The sequence below is a fragment of the Podarcis liolepis genome (genome assembly GCF_965112155.1).
Source record: "Podarcis liolepis genome assembly, chromosome: 10".
NCBI lineage: Eukaryota > Metazoa > Chordata > Lepidosauria > Squamata > Lacertidae > Podarcis > Podarcis liolepis.
Genome location: NC_139562.1, coordinates 31,919,420 through 31,938,977, shown reverse-complemented (window position 1 = coordinate 31,938,977; position 19,558 = coordinate 31,919,420). Strand labels below are relative to the sequence as shown.

Below are 19,558 nucleotides of genomic sequence, written 5' to 3'. Positions count from 1 at the left end.
ATTTCTCCTCAGACTTGGTTTATTTTTCTCTCAAGTGTCCTGGAAAAAGTTCTCTGGCTGAAAGAGAATAAGAGTAAGGATTAGCCTGTGCCCTTTCAGAAATACGATGAGCTTCTCCGTGTATGTTTTTCTAGATTTGGACACCTCGAATCATTCCCTAAAGGCACAGGGGGGCTAGAATTTTCATCTCCCAATCTGAAAGAGTAGCTTTAATGCTGCTTTGAAGTTGGAAAAGTGGCCTAGAAATAATTTAAATTCATAGCTAAATGCTTTGGGGAAAAATTCAATAAAAGCAGCTCCTCCTGTCACAACGTCAGCCTCTGCCACAGAGCTTTCCTATTTAGTCAACCCATAAACAGGTGGGGACTTGCATAAAGTTCACAGATGGAGAGGGGAGGGTGTGCGTGTCTCTGTGTGCATGTGATAACTTCTCTTTGTCCCTTCCCCTTTCGCTCTTTCACATATGTATTCATGCCGCTCATATCCATATACGCCCTTCTCTCGCACACCATTCAGCATAGCTCTCATAAACAAGTAGTATTTTGCACCGTCTGCTTACCAACACTTCATTCTTGTTGCCTACACTCTTTTTCTGCCGAAACCCTTCCCACAAACAGCGCAGTGCCCCATCTGTCTCTAGACTCTGTGGGCTGACCAAGTAAACACATGAGTCGTGCGAATGTTCATAAACATTCCGTGACACTTCAGCCGCTGAGCCAATGACTAAGACTGGGGACTCATTTCAAGAACAGAAGCCAATGTCCTTACAGCCAATCACTGTAGAGGTTCTGCAGGCTGCAGCTTGTGTTTAGCTTTCTTTTGTCAGATTTGAAGGGGGGGGCAGAAAATTAGTAAAACAGCTATGTTTTCTGCAAGTGTTCATATTCTGTACCTCATTAGTCTCTTTGCCCCCCACCCAACCGTAGCACGTGTCTTTAAAAGATATCCCAAGCTATGTTTGACCTCAAACAGATATCTAGACTGGGGCTGGTAGTAGCTGTAGTTGCTCTTGTTGTTGCTGTTGTTTTTACACAGCAGCAACAGCAACAACAATGCTCTATGACCATCATTTCACAGTCGTGCTCTCAAACATAACATTGCAGTTGTAATACTGCCAGACTGAAGTTATATCTGTCTGTGTGTGTTTGCTAAGAAGCAGCTCTAGTTCTCTGCAGAGCTGCACATGTGAAAAAGGAGAGCAAAGAATCCAGCGTACATCCAATTTCCTCCTCTTCCTTGCAAGTAGCATGCTTGTTTCCCTCATGCCACTTGTGCAGGCGGCCCTGTGGACATGGTCAATAAGGAGCTGCTGGTGTCCTTTTGCATCCCCTCTGGCCTAATGACAACCTCTGGCAGCGAGCCAGGACTTTGCACAGAGGACACGGAGCGCATTGGAGGAGTTGGCGAAGCTTCTTCTCTGGTCTGCTTTGGAAACTGTCAGGCAATTGTGGATCTGGCTTTAAGAAGAAATAAGGACCACTCTCACTCCTCCTATGCTCCCTCTCCTTCCCTCCCCTTTTCTTTCTTTCCCTCCTGACAATCCCTCCCTTTCTCAGTGGTGCAAAGGATTTCTTTTTTTTCCAGAAAGCAGTGTCTCTGAGGAAGAGGGAGCGAAAGCGAGAGAGGGACAGGCTGCTTCTAGGATTCTGCTTGAGCGAAGATGGGAATGTAGTCTGTGGTATTTCACAGCGCAGCTTCTCAGACGAAACTAGAAGCGTAGAATATTTGCTACGAAAGAAGAAGAAAGAAGAGAATTGTACATCTCCCCACCTCCTGGGATCGCACAGGAAATTGTGAGGTTGTCTTTTCACTTAGTCAGTGCTGCACATTGTTTTGATATTTCTCCTTAGCCTCATCCCCCTCTCTCCCTCCCTTCTTTTAACTTCCAACACCCATCTTTATTTCCCCCCATCCCACACCCTTCTCTGGGCTAGAGGGTTTTGCTTTGACTGTGGGGTTTGCGCCGGAGAAAACTAGTGAGGAGGGGCTGAAGTATCTCTTCTCTGCTGGAAGTGGTAGACGACGATTTGCGCTGGTTACTTGAGCTTTTAACTGGGAATTTTTGAATTCCCTTCTTTGGATTGTCTGTCTGGACAAAAGAAGATTTTTCTCCTTTGGGGAAGTCAGTCAGAGAATAAGAGAGACGAGACCGTTTCCATGATGAGCTGGGGTGGATTGCAGATGGAACGGGGTTATATTTTTGGATTCTGTTGCCTAGTTCTTTTGGATCCAGGACAGGTTTGGACTGGGAATCCCAGCACCCAGAAACCTGAGCCAGAAGCGCAAATTGAAGTCAACAGCAACACCAGCTTTGGCCCCACTTTGGAGGACACTGCTGTGGCCACCACTGAGGCCATACTTGGGGGCGATCGGTGCCTTGGCTATTACGATGTCATGGGTCAGTGGGACCCACCCTTTAACTGCAATTCTGGGATCTACAAGTTTTGTTGCGGGACCTGTGGGTATCGCTTTTGTTGCCAGTTCACAACTGGGCGACTGGACCAAAGTGGCTGCACCAATTATGACAGGCCAGAATGGATCAACACAGGCCAACCACCACCTCAGGTGGACGAGACCCCCGAGAACCCCACACGGGACAAGACCAACATGATTGTATACATCATCTGTGGTGTGGTGGCCATCATGGTGCTGGTAGGCATCTTTACAAAGTTGGGACTGGAGAAATCACAGAGCCCTCAAGCAGAAATGACCATGTCCAGGTAAGACCCCCCCCCAAAAAAAACCATATCTCTGTCTTTTATCCCTTCTGTGTCTCCTTTTGACTTTTTCTTTGCAGTGAATTTCGATAAACAACATGTCCAACTGCCTCCTGTAGCTCTGTCACCTCCTTTGAGGCTGACACTGAGGTCTACAAAGTCAACCAACATCTTTTCCTCTTCTCATCTCCTCACTCTGCCCCACACATACAACCTTCTTTGTCTTTAGGTCTAAGTCCTCAGAAGACAAAGAGGGGATGATATGGCTCTGGTGAATCATAAAGGAATTGTGCAAATGGGTGGGAATGAGAAGTTCAAGTAGGTGAAGCTTAGCAAAGAATGTTTCTTGAGAGTGGGAACTGTTAATTTTACTTAAGAGGCTGAAACCTAAGAGGCTAATTTCAAAAGAAAATGTAAGTTGTTATAAAATGTGGAGAGTGGGAGGGAGGGAGAGAGATATACTGTGAAGAGGATAATAAGGGTGTTAAGATTAGCCCGGGCAGGCAGGTACACTTCATGCTTGGCTGAAGCAAGGCTGAAAGTAAAGTTGGTGATATCTTCATGTGTTGAGAGAGAAAGAAAGAGAGGGCATAATGGACCTCAGTACCTCAGGATATATTATTTCTTTTCCCCAGCGACCCTGTTTTTAAAGCAAGGCTGTGGAACTTTGTGGAACTTTATATGCAGTTTTCTGTTTGTGTTTGCGCGTGTGTTTGAGGAGGGGGTGATGAACACTGGTGCCTAGCAAGCAGACACATGCTTGCAGCTGCCCCTTGCACCCCTTGCCAGCACAGTGCAGAGGGATTAAAAGGCAAGTGGCGCGCAACACTGTAAAAAGCTACGATATTCAAAAGCGACACCTCTCCAACTTTGCTACTGCTCAAGGAAAAGCAGCCCGGAATGCTGCTGCTGCTGCGGTATGTGCGATGAAAACAAGTTCAAAGCGGGGGGGGGGGGGTCGGTGGAGATTGGAAGCGGGTATTGGCGGTTAAGCGTCTCCTGCTGGGACCAACCCTTTGCCTCCTCTCACTTTGCAGCTGCCATCTCTAAAGCAAAGCAACTGAACTCGGCAATTAATTGTAGGTTGTCTGGTGGCGTTTCCTATCTGCATCTCTTGCGCGCGCACACAAGCATTCTCCCATAGTGTGCATTCCATTGTTTTGCTCTCCTTCGCTTCTTTCTTTCGTTGAGCTTCCCTTCCTTCGGGTTCATTCTCTCCCTGTGTTACAAGCCCAGTTGTGAACTGTCCTCTTTTCCGTTCCCCTCAACTTCTGTGCCTCCCCGCTCCCTTGATTTCCCTGTCAGCCCTTTCTGCCAGGGGCCTCTCTCTCTCTCTCTCTCCCACCCACCCGTCCCCCAGAAGCAATAGGGGAAGAAGGATTAAGTCTCTTGTCAGAGGCGAAGTTGTTCCTCCCCAGGCTATGTAGCACTTGTAGGTCACGAGTCATGGCTCCTACAACACACATAGCAACATGCGCGGTCGTTTTGTCAGTTGTTGTGGGAAGGGAATGTGGGGGCTCAGGGATGATGACATACAGCGTGGAAGAGCCGGGGAGGGGAGGAAGGGGGCAGGCAAGCAGTGCCACGCTGGGTGCCAGCTCTTTGTAATGCTAGCGCTTGATCTGCTTCTGTGCCAGGACTGCAATCTTTTTACCTGATGGGTAGCAACAGCAAAGAAGATGGGCAGCCCAAGGGGCTATCTGCCCAGTCAGCGACTCTCTCCTTGCGCTTGGGATCGAGGGAGGTGTCGAGGCAACGGTGTGTCCCCTTCTCATGGGCATAATAAGCATCCCGGACAAATGGCCCTGGAGCATCTCTCTCAGCCCAAATCCACTGATCAGCTGCTCCTCTGACTCCCACTGGGCAGCAAGGGAGGCAAAGTCCAAGGCTGAGCACCGCACCAGAATCAAGGATCTGATGAAGGTCTCCACCTCTGTGTATGGGAGGCTGCCAGGGATGAATGCCCATCCAGTGTAGTGCCACAGAAACGGTCTCAGTTCAGGGGCACCCAACAGCCTGCATGAGGCACGATCACAAAAGCAGCCAAATGGACTTTTCTAATTGCCATGCTGTGAACTATTTCCAGGCAGCTATGTGACTCTGGTGGCAAGATCCCCCACCTGCTGTAGCCCATGGAAAGGATCAAGTTCTAGAATGATGTAGTCAAGGATTCAGGAAGCTGAAATTTGGGTTTCATGCCAGATTTGCAGAGCAGGGTGGGGATACCAAATTCTATCACACAAATGTCATTTCCCCAGGCTTCTCTTTGTTTCTGGCAGTGCAAAATATTGAAGTGTTTCTAATGACACCAGAAGTATGTAAACAACCTAACAGGCCGACGGAATCAGGCCCAAGTCTATCTGTTCTGTTTCCAGCAGTGGACAGCCAGACATTTCTGGGAAGCTTACAAGCAACTCCCCAAGGCAATGGCCTGCCCCCTTCTGTCCCTAGATTTTAGTATTGCCTCTGACCATGGAGGTTCCACCATACAATGTCTAACAGCCATAGAGAGATAGTTCCCTCCCTATTAATGTAGGGGTGTCCACATCCTCCTTATCCTTTCCATCACATTTCACGTTTGAAACCATGGATGCCTTAACTTGCTATAACTTCAGCAAGACTGAAATTTGGTAATGCCGTTCCAAAGTTCAAGTGTTTCATAGGATGGTTATGTGACACATTTTACAGATCTAAAAAGAAGAAATAGGGGAGAGATTAAATTCTTCCCTGTTCTAACAATTTGACCCTTTAACTAAATATGGTTGTATGTGTGCATGAACACATCCAAATACTTTATGCCCACTTTAAATCATCCCATCAATGCTCTTCTCAATGACAGCACAGTGACGTGGTTCCAAGTGGCATCATATACATGGCTGATCGGGCATAGCTGTGTTGTGATGCCTGTCAACTGCAATGCCAGCATAATGGCTTGCTTCAATAGGGTCTGGGGTTTTGCTAGCAGTGGTTGGTTCTGTGATGGCCAAAGTGCCTTTATGGTTGTAAGTGTGTTGTCTCCCCGATTCACCTCCTCTCCTATTGCTACGCTGCGCAACAGCTTTGAAACTCACCAACATACCACATCTGGTAATGACGCACATTACTGGCACAATAGCACAAACCCATCTGCTACATGAATAAGCAGCTTTGGGAAATGTGGTTAATAAAGCAGTACTAAGTAAATAAAAGAAAATAAAATTTCATTAAGAAAATAAAATAAAAACAGGATCTGCAATGCAGGGTACAACTGCAGCATCCTTGTGAATTTGGCTGTTCGGCCTCTGCTTAAACATCTTCTGCCCACCACCTCCCAAGGCATTCTGTTCCACTGTCCTCCCTGCAAGGAAGTGTCTTCTAACGTTTAGCCAAAATCTGCTTCCCTGCAAATTTTCACCTATTTTTTCTAGCCTTCCTCTTGCGAGCAACAAATGATTGTTTGGGAGCAAGGGAGAATAGAACTAAAATAGGGCTCATCCAGACTTCCCTTTGCCCCACCACTTTCCCCCAGAGAGAAACCTGATCTTTAGTAATTGAGTTTTCTCCAGATTGGTGTTTGCTAAAGAGAGGGTTTTCCATTGGAAAGGAGTAGAGCAAGGGGAAAGCTGCTTGTCCCTGTGCCTAGAAATCATGGGTCAAGGGGGAAACCGCTGAGACCAAGGCTTTCTAAGCATGGGGCAAGCAGAAGGGTGGACGAGCCTGTAGTGTTAAACTAGAAGGGCCACAATGCAAACTTCTAGCATATACAGTAGACCACCAAAAGCAACTGGTTTTTCATTTTCTTAGGACAAAACAAACACAGTGAATTGCAATTTACTAGTCCAGCTCTGTTTGGCTATATAAGTTTTTGCGGTGGTGGGCCTATATAGTTATTGCAAACAGGCCTTGATTTCAATAGTTTAAATTAGCATGTGTAACTTAATGTTAAATTATAGCCAAAGTCAAGTTAGTTCTGCTTTGGATGAACAGCCAAACTTGGGAATTAAAAAGAAAAAAGAAATCTTTCTATGCTTGGCAAAATTATTGCATCTTGAGGCAATTGTTCCGCTGTGCCCTTGATAGCAAATAAAAAGCATTGATTTTGGATATGGTTCCTCTATTTTGAATGCAGGTAAATATGACTGAAAATTGGGATCTTTGCTGAGCAGCCACTGCTGTGCAAATTTCTGTTTGTTCGGCTGACAAGAGGAACTTTAGATTAAAGGGGTCAGCCAACCTGTGCCCAAGAAGCAATTGCTTTGCTCAAACGTCTCTTGTGCTTTTCCTCTTTTTAGCTGCACCTCCTTCTCTGCCCCATGGCTAGAACCAGGCTGATCTTCTCCTGACCATGGGTGCTTTGGGATGCAACTCATTCGTGTCCCTCACTTTCATTAACATGATACTTACTGTATTTTTATTTTAAGATTATTGTAAGCCAATGTATTTGCAGGGTGGGTTATAAATCTAAGTCATACGTAAATGCATGCATAAGTTCATCAATCACTAATGAGGCAGGTGACCCTGCAACTCACTCTGGAGTAAGGGAAACAGAACAAGGGATGTTTAAATGGGCACTTGTCCTCTCGCCCAAAGGAAACTATGGATGCTCCCATCAAGCTGCTTCTGGAATCTACGGAGGTCATTGCAGGAACTGTGAACTGGAACAAAATGTGTTGCCAAAACTAGGGAAGTCATAATCAGAAGAGGAAGAGACAGATTTTGGTATCTATAGAGACAGATGCTAGGGATGAAGCCTGCCTAGAGGCCAGGTGTGCTGGCAGAGGTGGCAGGAGAAAAGAGCACAGAAATAGCACCATCACAGTCAACACAGGTGTCACTGTTTCATCTTGCTTAAGTTAATGCTCTTGTTTTACTATTTCATCAAGTCAAATGTGTGCACGGCAATATTTCCTGGAGCAAGGTGTTAATCATTCCTGCTAGAGAGAGAACGTTTGGAAATCAGTCCTATGCAACCTTCCTAAATATCCAGCCCCCGTTTTGCATCTTTCCTGACCTTTGATAATCAGTCTATCCTCCATAGTACAGCGATTGTACAGGCAGCACTTTATCACTTGACTAACTTTGCTTGATGGGTACCTGGGAGCAACACTGGTCCTAAAGGATCTACACTGGCTCCCATTGCACTTCTGAGCACAATTGAAAGTGTTGGCCCTGACCTTTAGAGCCCTAAATGGCCTTGGCCCTGTATACCTGAAGGAGTGTCTCCACCCCCCATCATTCAGCCTGGACACTGAGGTCCTAGTCCATGGGTCTTCTGGTGGTTCCCTCATTGTGAGAAGTAAAGCTACAGGGAACCAGGCAGAGGGCCTTCTCAGCAGTGGCACCCACCCTGTGGAATACCCTCCCATCAGATGACAAGGAGATTAGTAGCTATACAACTTTTACACCTGAAGGCAGCCCTGGAGAGGCCACAGAGAGGCAACAGGACGCTCCCTCACAGCTGCTCAGGACAGGCACTGGCTCATCCTCCTCCCCAAGCTTGGCAGCAGCTGCACTAGTAGAGGAAATAAGGATGTTCCCCATGCCCTCCAAGTGCACCAATTTTCCAGGGACATTCACAAAATTATGAAAGCCACCCCAGCTTCTGATATGATCTCAGACAGCGAACAGCTCTCCAGGGCCTAAAGCAGGCATCTTTTCATCACCTGCCATCTGATCATTTCCTCTGGCAATGCCAAAGACTGAACCTGAGACCTCCTTCATACAAGACAGGGGAAAGGAGTCTTTTTCACCTTGAGAGCCACATTCCATTCTGGGAGCCACAGGCCAAAGTGGGTGGAGCAATGGGTGTAAATTTTACCTTTCATAGGCGCCGACCCCATGGGGCCTGAGGGGGCCCGAGCCCCCTCAAAAATTTTATTGGGGGGGCTCAGCCCCCCCAATAATTTAAAAAATTATCGCGCGCCTTGGCTCCCTCGTCGCGCGCCTTGGCTCCCGCGGCCGGCGAGGGGAGCCCGGGCCGCGCGCGGCTGCTGCTGCCGCCTCTCCTGGGGGCGCCGCCTCCCCGGGCGGGAACGCTGCGGTTGCGCGAGGGAGGAGGGCGGCCCCCGGGGGCTGGGAGAGCCGGGCTGCCGTGGCCGAGAGGGCTGCTCTGCCGGGCGCCGCTGACATAATTTAAGCAAATTATCGCGCGCCTTGGCTCCCGCGGCCGGCGAGGGGAGCCCGGGCTGCGCGCGGCTGCTGCTGCCGCGGCCGTTTGTGGTCATGGCGGAGCTGCCGCCTAGGGAGGAGGGGAGAGGGGGCTGGCGGGGGGGGGGCAGGCGGTGAAGGGGGCTTGGCTGCGCTCTCTCTCTCTCGGGCTCTCTCTCTCTCGGTGTCTCTCTCTCTCTCTCTCTCTCTCTCTCTCTCTCTCGGTCTCTCTCTCTCTCTCTCGGTGTCTCTCTCTCTCTCTCTCGGGCTCTCTCTCGGTCTCTCTCTCTCTCTCTCTCTCTCTCGGGCTTTCTCTCTCTCTCGGTGTCTCTCTCTCTCTCTCTCTCGGTCTCTCTCTCTCTCTCGCTCTCTCTCTCTTTCTCGCGCTCTCTCTCTCTCTCTCTCTCTCTCTCGGGCTCTCTCTCTCGGGCTCTTCCCGCCCAGGGCTTGTGGGCATCTGCTCTGAGACGAAGATGGAGGTGACTTCCCTTAAAGGTCATGGAATCATAGAGGTGGAAGGGACCCAAAGGTCATCCAGTCCAACCCCCAGCAATTCAGGACTCACAGCTAAAGCATCCCTGGCAGATGCCCCCCCCCCGACCTCTCCCTAAAAGCCCCTTCCCCTGTCTGACTGCTCTCACCACCAGAAAGGCCTTCCTAATGTTTTGTGGGAATCTCATTAAGCCTACAGAGCTATATATGCAAATGGATCTACTTATTCTTTCCCTTGAAGATACATTGATTTGTTTGTTACTGTGGTTTCGATCAATACTTTCCAAAGATCTTTACATTTGTCCATGCATGATCTTTGTCTGAAAGCTCATGGGTTGCAGGAGTTGTCATAGGAGGTTATATTTTTGTCCTTCCAACTGTTATGGAAATTACAGGGGGGGGGGACATCTTTAAAGTTGTTAAATGTTGCAAATATTATGCCTGAATGTACCCTTTCAACTTGACAGCTCAGGGAAGTTACCTAGATAAAATCCTGTAACACAATGTATCAGCCTTAATCATTTTGCAGATGTTAAGGGGGGGGGGCAGAGCCTGCAGCCACCATCCCTTTCCGGTGGGGAGGGGGCAGAGGAAAGACAGGAAGCTTTTCCCTGCAGAGTTAGACCCCTTGGCTGCGTGGCCCTCGGGTCCCTTCAAACTCCTGGGTGTTTTGCTGGTGGGGGGCTGCGTGGGGGCCTGGGCGATGTCAGAAGAGGAAGCTTGCAGGCCTGGTTGTCTGTTGGGGGCAGCAGGAAGAGGCGGAGGGCAGGATGTGCAGCCCCTGCCTGGCTTTCCTGTGGGACCAAGGAAGCGGCTGGGGGGGGGGGGGACTTGGCCGCTGGCCTTTGTTGCGGAGGCGGCAGTGTGGGAACGCCAGTCCCAAGGGCAGCCTCTGGGGTCTGGGTGCTGCTGCCTGTCTCCTGCCATGGACTTGGCGGGGGGGGGGGCTGTGCTATTGGGCTGGCAGAGACTTAACGGGGGCTGCCTCTCCCAGCCAAAGCTGACCCACAAAATTGCAACCCAGTGTGTGTGTTTGTGTGGGGGGGGGGAACCAGCCTGCACAGGGTAAGCCCCGATGGGGCTCCTGGGCTCCTTCTGATGCATGAAAATTGGAGGTTGTCCTTTACAGCTCAGCTCCCCAAGGGGCTCAAAGCCTCCCAAGTCCATTATCAGTCGGAGACGAATGAGTGGAAGCTGGAAGAAAGGGGGAATCTTTATTTTTCTGTTGAAACAGAGCCCTCCTTCCCACTGACATTTGCAAGGAGGGGAGGACCCCAAACAAAGGTGTGCAGCAGCTTTGAAAGACTTTTCCGGCTCAACATCAGGAAGAGCTTTCTGACAATAAGAGCTGTTCAGACGGTCTCTGCTCCCTGGGAGAGGCTAGGTGGCCATCTGTCAGGGATGCTTGAGCTAAGATTCCTGCATTGCAGGGGGCTGGACTAGATGACCTTGGGGTCCCTTCTGTCTCTATGATTCTATGATTAGCATAATACAAGCATCTCAGGAAGAGGCATCTACCAACAGAAATCCAAGAGTGTGGCTTCTCTCCTGTCTGTCAAGGGACCTGCAGATGCTGATTGCCTTACTTGGCCAGTTCCTTAGGACTGGTACATACAGTCATACCTCGGGTTACAGATGCTTCAGCTTAAGCATTTTCAGGTTATGGATGCACTGAAACCCAGAAGTACCGGAATGGGTTACTTCCAGGTTTCGGCACTTGTGCATGAGCAGAAGCGCTAAATCACAACCTGTGTGTGCGCAGACGCAGCAATGTGAGTTGCGAACACTGCGGGTTGCGAACGTGCCTCCCACATGGATCACGTTCGCAACCCGAGCGTCCACTGTACCTTGGTTCTCGAACAGAATGCGTTCCGGGAGTCCATTGGACTCCTGGAACCATTTGAAAACCAGAGTGCGGCTTCTGCCAGAGGAGCCCCCTGCAGCCAATCGGAAGCCGCACCGGATGTTCGCCCTCCAAAAATCATTTGAAAACCAGAACACTCACTTCCGGGTTTCGATTGTTCAGAAGCCGATTTGTTTGGGAGCCAAGGTGCTCGGCTTCTCAGGTACAACCGAACCTGAGTCCTTGGGGGTGCCGCCTCCCCGGGCGGGAACGCTGCGGGTGCACGAGGGAGGAGGGCGGCCCCCGGGGGCTGGGAGAGCCAGGCTGCCGTGGCCGAGAGGGCTGCTCTGCCGGGCGCCGCTGACATTGGAACTTAGAAAACTTCCCGGGGCAGGACCCCGGTATGGGCCCCCCCAATATTTTTTATAAGTCGGCGCCCCTGTTACCTTTGTACAGTAGATTAGTTTCTACAGCCACTCACTCACACACAATTCTCTCTGTCCTCCCTGCAGACAAACAAGAGGCATTATCAGAGTTCATGGGCACATTCCAGCCAGGCTAAAACACTCAAGGCTGGTACAAAGCCAGGTGGTGAGGGTGTGGCCTGGTAAGAGGAAGTGTAGCTTGAGGAGAGTTTTGAGGGGCAGATGGAGAAGTCCAGAGGGCCCCAACTTGGCCCTTGAGCCTGAGGTTCCCTGCCCCAGAAAAATTGCTCTGCCCCTGAGTCCCTCCCCAGCAGCTCTCAAAGAAACTAATAAGGCTGCTGGAATGGACAGGAAATGTAAAAGCTCTGAAAATTTGGTAACTTATTGCCTCTGTGAGTGTCTGATCAGTGAGGTGCCTGCTCTAGTCTGCAGATTGTCTGCTAGGGAAACAAGTCTGGCAATAAATCCATGTTATATTTGTGGGTAAGTAGGGACTTGAGGGTGAACTGAATGAAATAAAAAAGCTACAAGAAATTGTTTATTAGGGCAAAGAGACTGATCTAGGAAACTGCCGCAAATTACAGCATGGACAACTTAAATTTATGTTTGGGGCTTGGCCTCCACATGCTTGGACACAGTTTATGAAACTGAGTGGTGGATATATTCCCTGGGAATAAAGCCCACTAAACTCGATAGGATTTACTTATGAGTAGACATGGCTAGGATGTACTGTGAGTCACACAGCCAATATATGGCGTGAAGAAAAGAAGTGGGGCTTGTGCATATGAATCGGCTCTTATTTAGTGCCTAAACCTATATAGTATAAGTGAGCAAACAATTACATGAGACAATATTCATACTAATTTTAAACATGGCGTTTTGGTTTATTTAACTTTGTGAGCTGCTTTTGGCCCATCTTTGATGGAGAAAAGTGGAATAAGCTGTTAAAATAATTGAAATGCATTAAAATAAAATAATAAGATGTTGATTTCCACCCACAGCAAACTGAAAAGAGGTCAGCCATGCTCATTCCAGCCTGTTCCCTGGGCCATCAGCAAGAATAATTCTGCATAATTATTGGAAATAACTTAGGGTGAAATCCAAAGGCGTCTATCCTGCCCATCACCCATCAGCAGAATGGGCACAAATGGTGGAACTGATTACTATTCCCCTAATCCCTTGTTCCTCCAAAATCTGCTCTGGCAGGTTGGAGATTCCTCCAGATCAGATGGGGGAGGTGGGAGAGGGCTGCGGGGGGGGGGGAATTGAAAGGGAGGTCCTCTCTGCTTGCACAGCATGGGGTGTCACCCTATAACACAAAGATGTATATATGTATTGGGCCATTGCAATAACTAATGTATGTAGGAAATATAGACCAAGAATAAAGACTTGTAAAAATTATTCTTTGTTTGGTAAGAGTACAACCAGGGGCTATTAGAAATAATTAAATGGGAAGGAAGGGAGTTTTTGGTGGTATCAGACAGGGGCACAAAAAGCAAGAGGAGAAAGTGAAGAAAATGTGAACAAAGGGATTTCTATTTATTTTCTTAAAAAGAGGCAGGCAAAGTACTGGCTCTGGGAAAGCATTTTAAAATAACCCGTTGATTACAGTAATTGCAAAAAGGACCATATGCTGAGGAAACAGGTTGTGTGAATTGGCCCCAGTGGACATGTAACACTTCTCTGGTGCTGTTCGCGCAATTTCTGGTGTTAAGACTAGAAGCGGCACTTCATTAGGAAGTTTATCAATTAACTGAGATCTCAATTTACACTTAAGGCTCAGTGTAGAAATGTTGGCTCGCAAAATGTACATCCTGCCCAAGAAGTCTATATTTTGATGTTATGTCAACGACAAAAAAGTGCCATTTTGGAATGCCAGTGAGCATGGGCAGAGGTTTACCAGCACCGAATAACTGAAACACACTCTTCTAAATTTAGAACTCCTGAACCAGGTGTAGGGGCGGAGCTTCATTCTCCGGGAGGCGGGGAGCAGGTGAGGATGGGGCTGATGCGCATCTTGGGGGCGTGGTGCGCTGCCCACAGGGGCGTGGTGCCCAGCGCGGGCAGGGGGCAGCCGCAATGGCACCCTGCCGGAATTGCACTGCTGTAGGCGGTGCACTCCCCCTGCACGCCTCTGCCTCCGCCAGTGGCCAGGTGTGGACAACCTCTGGCCCTCCAGATGTTGCTGAACTACAACTCCCATCATCCCTTGCCATTGACCAGGCTTGTGGGGCTGACAGGAGTAACAGCTGGAGGGCCAAAGGTTCCCCACAGGTCTCATTTTAGAAATTAACCACTGAACATTAACAAATGGGTTGTTTTGTTAAGATTCCTCCTTCAGATATGGAGGAAAGAAACCTTTTAAAACAGGCTAGTGTCGGGGAGCAGACATTGTGCCCTCACCTGGAAATGTGCTGGATTCTGGTGCTGAGAGGCAGAAGTGGGGGGTGTCTCATAACAATGTTCTCATAAGGACAGAGAAGCTGTAATGCAGCCAGGATTAAGCCAGATGGTCTCATACTGCCATGCCAAGAGCCCCAGCAGCAGAAGGTGGCATGGATAATAACCTGTTCCCAAAAAGATGGCAGGGCTATGAAGTCGACTGTAATATATTTGAACAGTGGGTGACAGCACATTTGTGGTTTGGGCTGGGTGAGGAATAGCAGCTTTTGAGTACTGATTATGAAGACCATGACGAATAGAGAGGGGAAACTGGATCCATCTCCTTATTTTGGTCCATGGCCTCATCCGATGCAACCCACTGCTCCCTCCAGGTTCTCCGATGTCCTGGGCCTCTCAGGCTTCAGGAAGAGCTATGAGGTAAAAGAAGCATAGGCCAAACTGGAGCTGAATCTACAGAGTTTGTGGAAGGAGGAGGAGAAGTGTTGGAAAACATATTCTGGCCAGAGTTGCCTGCCTATTGTAGTTGTGAATTATGGGCAGTGGCGGTTCTGGGGTGTGTGTGTGTGTGTGTGTGTGTGTGTGTGTGTGTGTGTGCAGGAGATGACAGCTTCCCCATGGAAGCAGTTTAGAATAACCCCTGACAGTTATATTGGCTTGAATTTGTTATGCGGACAAAATACTATCACTGCAGAGATTCTGATAGTGGATTTCGGGCCGATATATCAGTGCAAATGTCTTGGACTGGTGGAAGGATGAAAGGGTAGAAGTCTACTTGTGTTTTTGTCGTTTTTTTGTGTGTGCACTGAAAAAAATCATGATTCTGAATTTATTTACTTGGAGTTGGAAGCAAGTGTGTCTGATTTGAGTGGAACTTACTAGCACTGAAATAGCTTCGTTGGCAGAGCACGAGACTCTTAATCTCAAGGTTGCGGGTTCAAGCCCCACGTTGGGCAAAAAGATCCCTGCATTGCAGGGGGTTGGATTGAGATAACCCTTGTGGTCCCTTCCAAAACTCTACAATTCTATGAAGCACGTTGAATGTTAATACTCTATGTGATTGACTAGCATTTTGATCCTTAACACATTTCTGTGGAGGCACTACCCATAGCAGGTACGTGCATGCTTAAAATGAATGTACAGTGGTACCTCGGGTTAAGAACTTAATTCATTCTGGAGGTCTGTTCTTAACCTGAAACTGTTCTTAACCTGAGGTACCACTTTAGCTAATGGGCCCCCCTGCTGCCACTGCGCCTCTGCCATATGATTTCTGTTCTCATCCTGAAGCAAAGTTCTTAACCCAAGGTAATATTTCTGGGTTAGTGGAGTCTGTAACCTGAAGTGTCTGTAAACTGAAGTGTCTGTAACCCGAGGTACCACTGTACTCTTATCACCCACAGTGGGAATGAAGATAACAGTGCTACGCTTGAGAAAGGAACCTGCGAGGGAGCACGAAGTGCCCTTCCCCCAACTCACTAATGAGAGCTAATTTTCATCTTGTCTCCTTTTATCTGTCCTAATGTCTTGCTTGCATGTAAGCTGAACATACAGTTGCCCCAGGGAACAGGCCTGATTGGCTGGTGGAGTGATGTCTATTAGAGAAGAGCTGGCTCTCCTAAGAAGAGGTTCCCAGCCTGTTGGGAGGGCCACAGGTTGGGAAACAAGGTTCCACATAAGGGGACACCGTAAATATTTAAAGCCCCATAGAGCTGAGGTAGGAGAAAGCAACCCATCAGGCTTGGTGCTGTAAAGATGCAGAAAATAACTGTCTTTCCCCTCAGAAAAGAATTCAGCCTTTAAAAGGTATAATTAGGTAAATACATAGGGAAAGCAGGTCAGTTTGGTGATCTGATCAGGAGCGCGGGAAATGGTTGTGCTAAAGCAGGACTAGGGACCTGTGGGACTTGAGATGTTGTGGGGCACGCAGCTCCCATTTTAGCCCGTTTGTGCAGCCGATGGTCTGGGGAGCTGTAGTCCAGCAACATCTGCAGGGTCATTTCCTCACGCCTGCCCTAAAGAATCCACACAAAGTCTACAAGCAGATCACACTTGAATTAGTCAAAACTGCATATGAATGTGTGTTTATTAGGAGACATTTGCCCTGAAATGTTGATGAATTTTGATGAGGTAACAAACCCGCAAATGGCTGCAAAGTGCAGAGAACTGAATTTAAGATTGGGGAAATGAGAAATGGAGAGAACCAAAACTGAGAGCTCCTTCCATCCCTGGCTGCTGCCAAACTTACTCCTTCCGACTGTGGTGCTGGCTCAAGCCAGAGGGGAGGAAGCGGGTGCCCTTCTACAAACAGAACCAAAGGTGCACTAAACACCAGGAACAAATCCAGAACTGCACACACCCCTCCAAAGGCCAGCAAGGTTATTTTGGCAACCTGAGGGAGAAAGTCTCACAAGTGCATTTCCTGGTAGTAAAGATGGAATAATTAAATAACTGACAATTTGTTGCCTTTTCGTGTCGGCCAAAACGTTCTGCCAGAAGTGGGTGCCTCACTCTGGCTAATGATAGGGCTGGCCCTGCTAATCACTCATGGCATCGTTCAGCTGTACAGACAGTGGGCACTTCCACACAGCAGTTTGTGGAGGACTCAGGGCCGCTCACACACGCATGTTTTGTGTGGCATCCGCATGAGATCATCCTTGCCATATCCCTCCCCCCGCCCCATTTCATCCAAATTTCTTATTTGTGCACGAAATTCAGCAAGTTTAGAAAAATCCACAGAAACAGCAAGTCTGTGTTCAATAGGGAAATAATGTGTGGTGTCATTTTGATGAGGACTTTGTTGTGTGAATGCTATGAAAAACTTGCAGACAAGAGCAACCCCGACAATAAACTGCAGTGTGGAAGCATCTGGTGTCATAGAACTGTAGAGTTGGAAGGCACCCAGTGGGTAATCTAGTCCAATTCCCTGCAATGCAGAAATAACTGTCAGTCCTGAATTTTTCTGCATGTTTTCTTTACACCTCTTTCCATCTCACCCTTACTTTATGGTCACTTGCAGACAGCCTGTTTATTGAGCATTCATCCTGATTTGCTTGTGGGAAGGTTATATGACTTCAGTTATCACTTACTGTCTGGTGCACTTCCCCATTGCTTTCCTGGCCAAGAAATCTGTGGGGGGTTTTAAACCCTAAAACAGGTTTCTTTGTGCAAGAGTGCCAAATCCAGCGTTCACTGTGCAACCTTGGCTGGATCTAGACATGTCAAAGAAGCAATTCAGTTAAATGCATTGTAAACTCATACAGGGAAATCCAGTAGGGAAAGTTGGGACTCCACAGCACCATCTGGTGTCGCAGTGTTATATCGCATATAAAACACTTTTTCTTTACCAATCTAGCTGAATTCCTGAATTTGCTGCTTAGTGATTGAATACCACCTGCAAAGTAACCACAGCCTGGAAGCAGCAGCCCTCTCCCTCTCCCTCCATCATTCTGTCGTGGGAACCCCAAACATTGCTTCTCTTTCTCACTGGCTCACATCCCAAAAGTAGTTTGTTCGGTGTGACCAGACGAACGTGTCGCGAGTAGTCTTGGCAGTTAAAACTGGGACTGAGTGTAAATGTTGGTGGGGCAAACAAGAATTTTGTGACACTTGTTTTAGTAGACACTGATTAGCTAAGTATTATTAGCTCAGGGCTAGAAAAGCAGTGATGTATAAGGATTTTGAAATGTAAAATTATTCAGCCTTGTGGTAGGGCTGGTGCCGTAACAAATTAAGATGGTTCTGAAAAGATGTTGACTGGCACCTCGGAATTTGGTGCTGTGGTTTTTTTCCACCCTCTCTAGTCCTCCACACCACACTCCTACATTCAGCATACTATCAAAGTCAACAATCGAAATGCCATTGTGTGAGAAACCCCAATATGGGTTGTGTACTACTTTGTTACAGCCCTGACTGTGCCCTTCATTGTACCCTTCCCTACCAACAGCCCCTCCACTCCTCTGGCAAGGATTTCTCGGCAGCCTATGACCAGCTTCACCTCTAAACATGAAGTCACATGATTCCTGCTCAGGAGAATGCCACCCCCTGCTGTTACTTATCGACTGGTCTTTTCCCTTGCAAAGCCACACTGTGGACCCTATTTATCCTCACCCAGTTTCTGTCATTCTTTCCAGCGATACATCTGAGCTGTTCGGACACATGTTGGGCTCTAAATCAACATGGTCTGGACTAGCTGGGATTGCAGCTCATCACTCTGCCCAGAAATCCAGCATGGAGGCCAAACCCCCCTCCAGAGCTGATCTGACCCATTGAGCAAAATGAAGCAGATATGCTCTTCAGAATGCCAGTGTGTGTGTGATCATTATTGATTATGCAACTGGTACATAGAATTGCTCTTTTTTCCTTCCTGTTCTCCTTTTGCATCCCGACACTTTGCTTGTCCTGTGTCTAGAAAGCGGGGGTCCAAGAGGTGTTCTGCTTGCTTCCCTGCTTTTCCCGGGACACCGAATTTACCAGTGAATTAGAGCAAATGTCAGTCTGCGGAAACGCAGTTGATGTTAGTCCAATTCAGTGAATTTTCCTGGGGGGAAGCAATGGGACAAGCAGATGTGTTGGAGTGCTTTTTTGTGTGTGTAAACAGCAAGCCACCTTAACTGCATTGGCAGAAAGGCAGTATATGGAGGAAAAAATAAATACTTTGAATACTCCTCCACTTTTTGTCAGCAGCCCTTGTGTGTGGCGTAGTAAAACAATATATCTAAAGGAGAGCAGTGCCCGGTATCAGTTACGTTTATTTACCACATGCTGTAGGGGAGGAAAGAGTATGGTTGGGAAGCTTTCAAAATGTGCCCTCTCAGTCTCTCACCTGCATATTTCTATGTCACCTTCATTCCATGTAACACATATAGATCAGCTCTCAGCTGAGGTGTAGGAGGTGAGTGAACCCCTCCCTGAAACCAAGAAGTTTTCTTTTCAACAGATGGCACAGCAAAGGCAGGTGCCCTGTCTGCATGCCCTCCACTTGCCCTCTAAAACCCACTTCCCGTCTCCTTCCTCTTCCCTCCTTGCATGTGAAAGGAGAAGCCCCCTCTACTCCTGTCGGGTCAGAACAGGGAGGCAAGAACCTTGTGGCACAAATCACTGAGACTAGAGCAGAGGGCTTTTTTTCCATTCAGAACTCACCAGAACTCAGCTCTGGCACCTATTAGTATGGCAAGGGAAGGAGGGAAGCGAGGGAAGCAGAGTTTATATTACAGACACAAACACACACACGCTGTGAAGAGTAAGCTTTAGTTGGCCCTTTTGCTTGCATGTACAGTGGTACCTCGGGTTAAGAACTTAATTTGTTCTGGAGGTCCGTTCTTAACCTGAAACCGTTCTTAACCTGAGGTACCACTTTAGCTAATGGGGCCTCCCACTGCCACCGCGCCGCCGGAGCACGATTTCTGTTCTCATCCTGAAGCAAAGTTCTTAACCCAAGGTACTATTTCTGGGTTAGCGGAGTCTGTAACCTGAAGCGTCTGTAACCTGAAGCGTCTGTAACCCAAGGTAAAAAGGTAAAGGTAAAGGGACCCCTGACCATTAGATCCAGTCAAGAC

The 19,558-nt window shown here is 48.1% G+C and overlaps 1 protein-coding gene across 1 annotated transcript in view; it reads left to right on the top strand.

Moving 5' to 3' along the window:
• The first annotated feature begins 915 nt into the window (after positions 1-915).
• Positions 916-19,558, top strand: part of SHISA8 (shisa family member 8) — a 33,124-nt gene continuing 14,481 nt past the window's right edge. Inside the window, exon 1 of the mRNA XM_083462605.1 lies at positions 916-2,720. Within this exon, the coding sequence (XP_083318731.1) occupies positions 2,158-2,720 (563 nt within the window). The 5' untranslated portion in view covers positions 916-2,157. The remainder of the gene's footprint in view (positions 2,721-19,558) is intronic.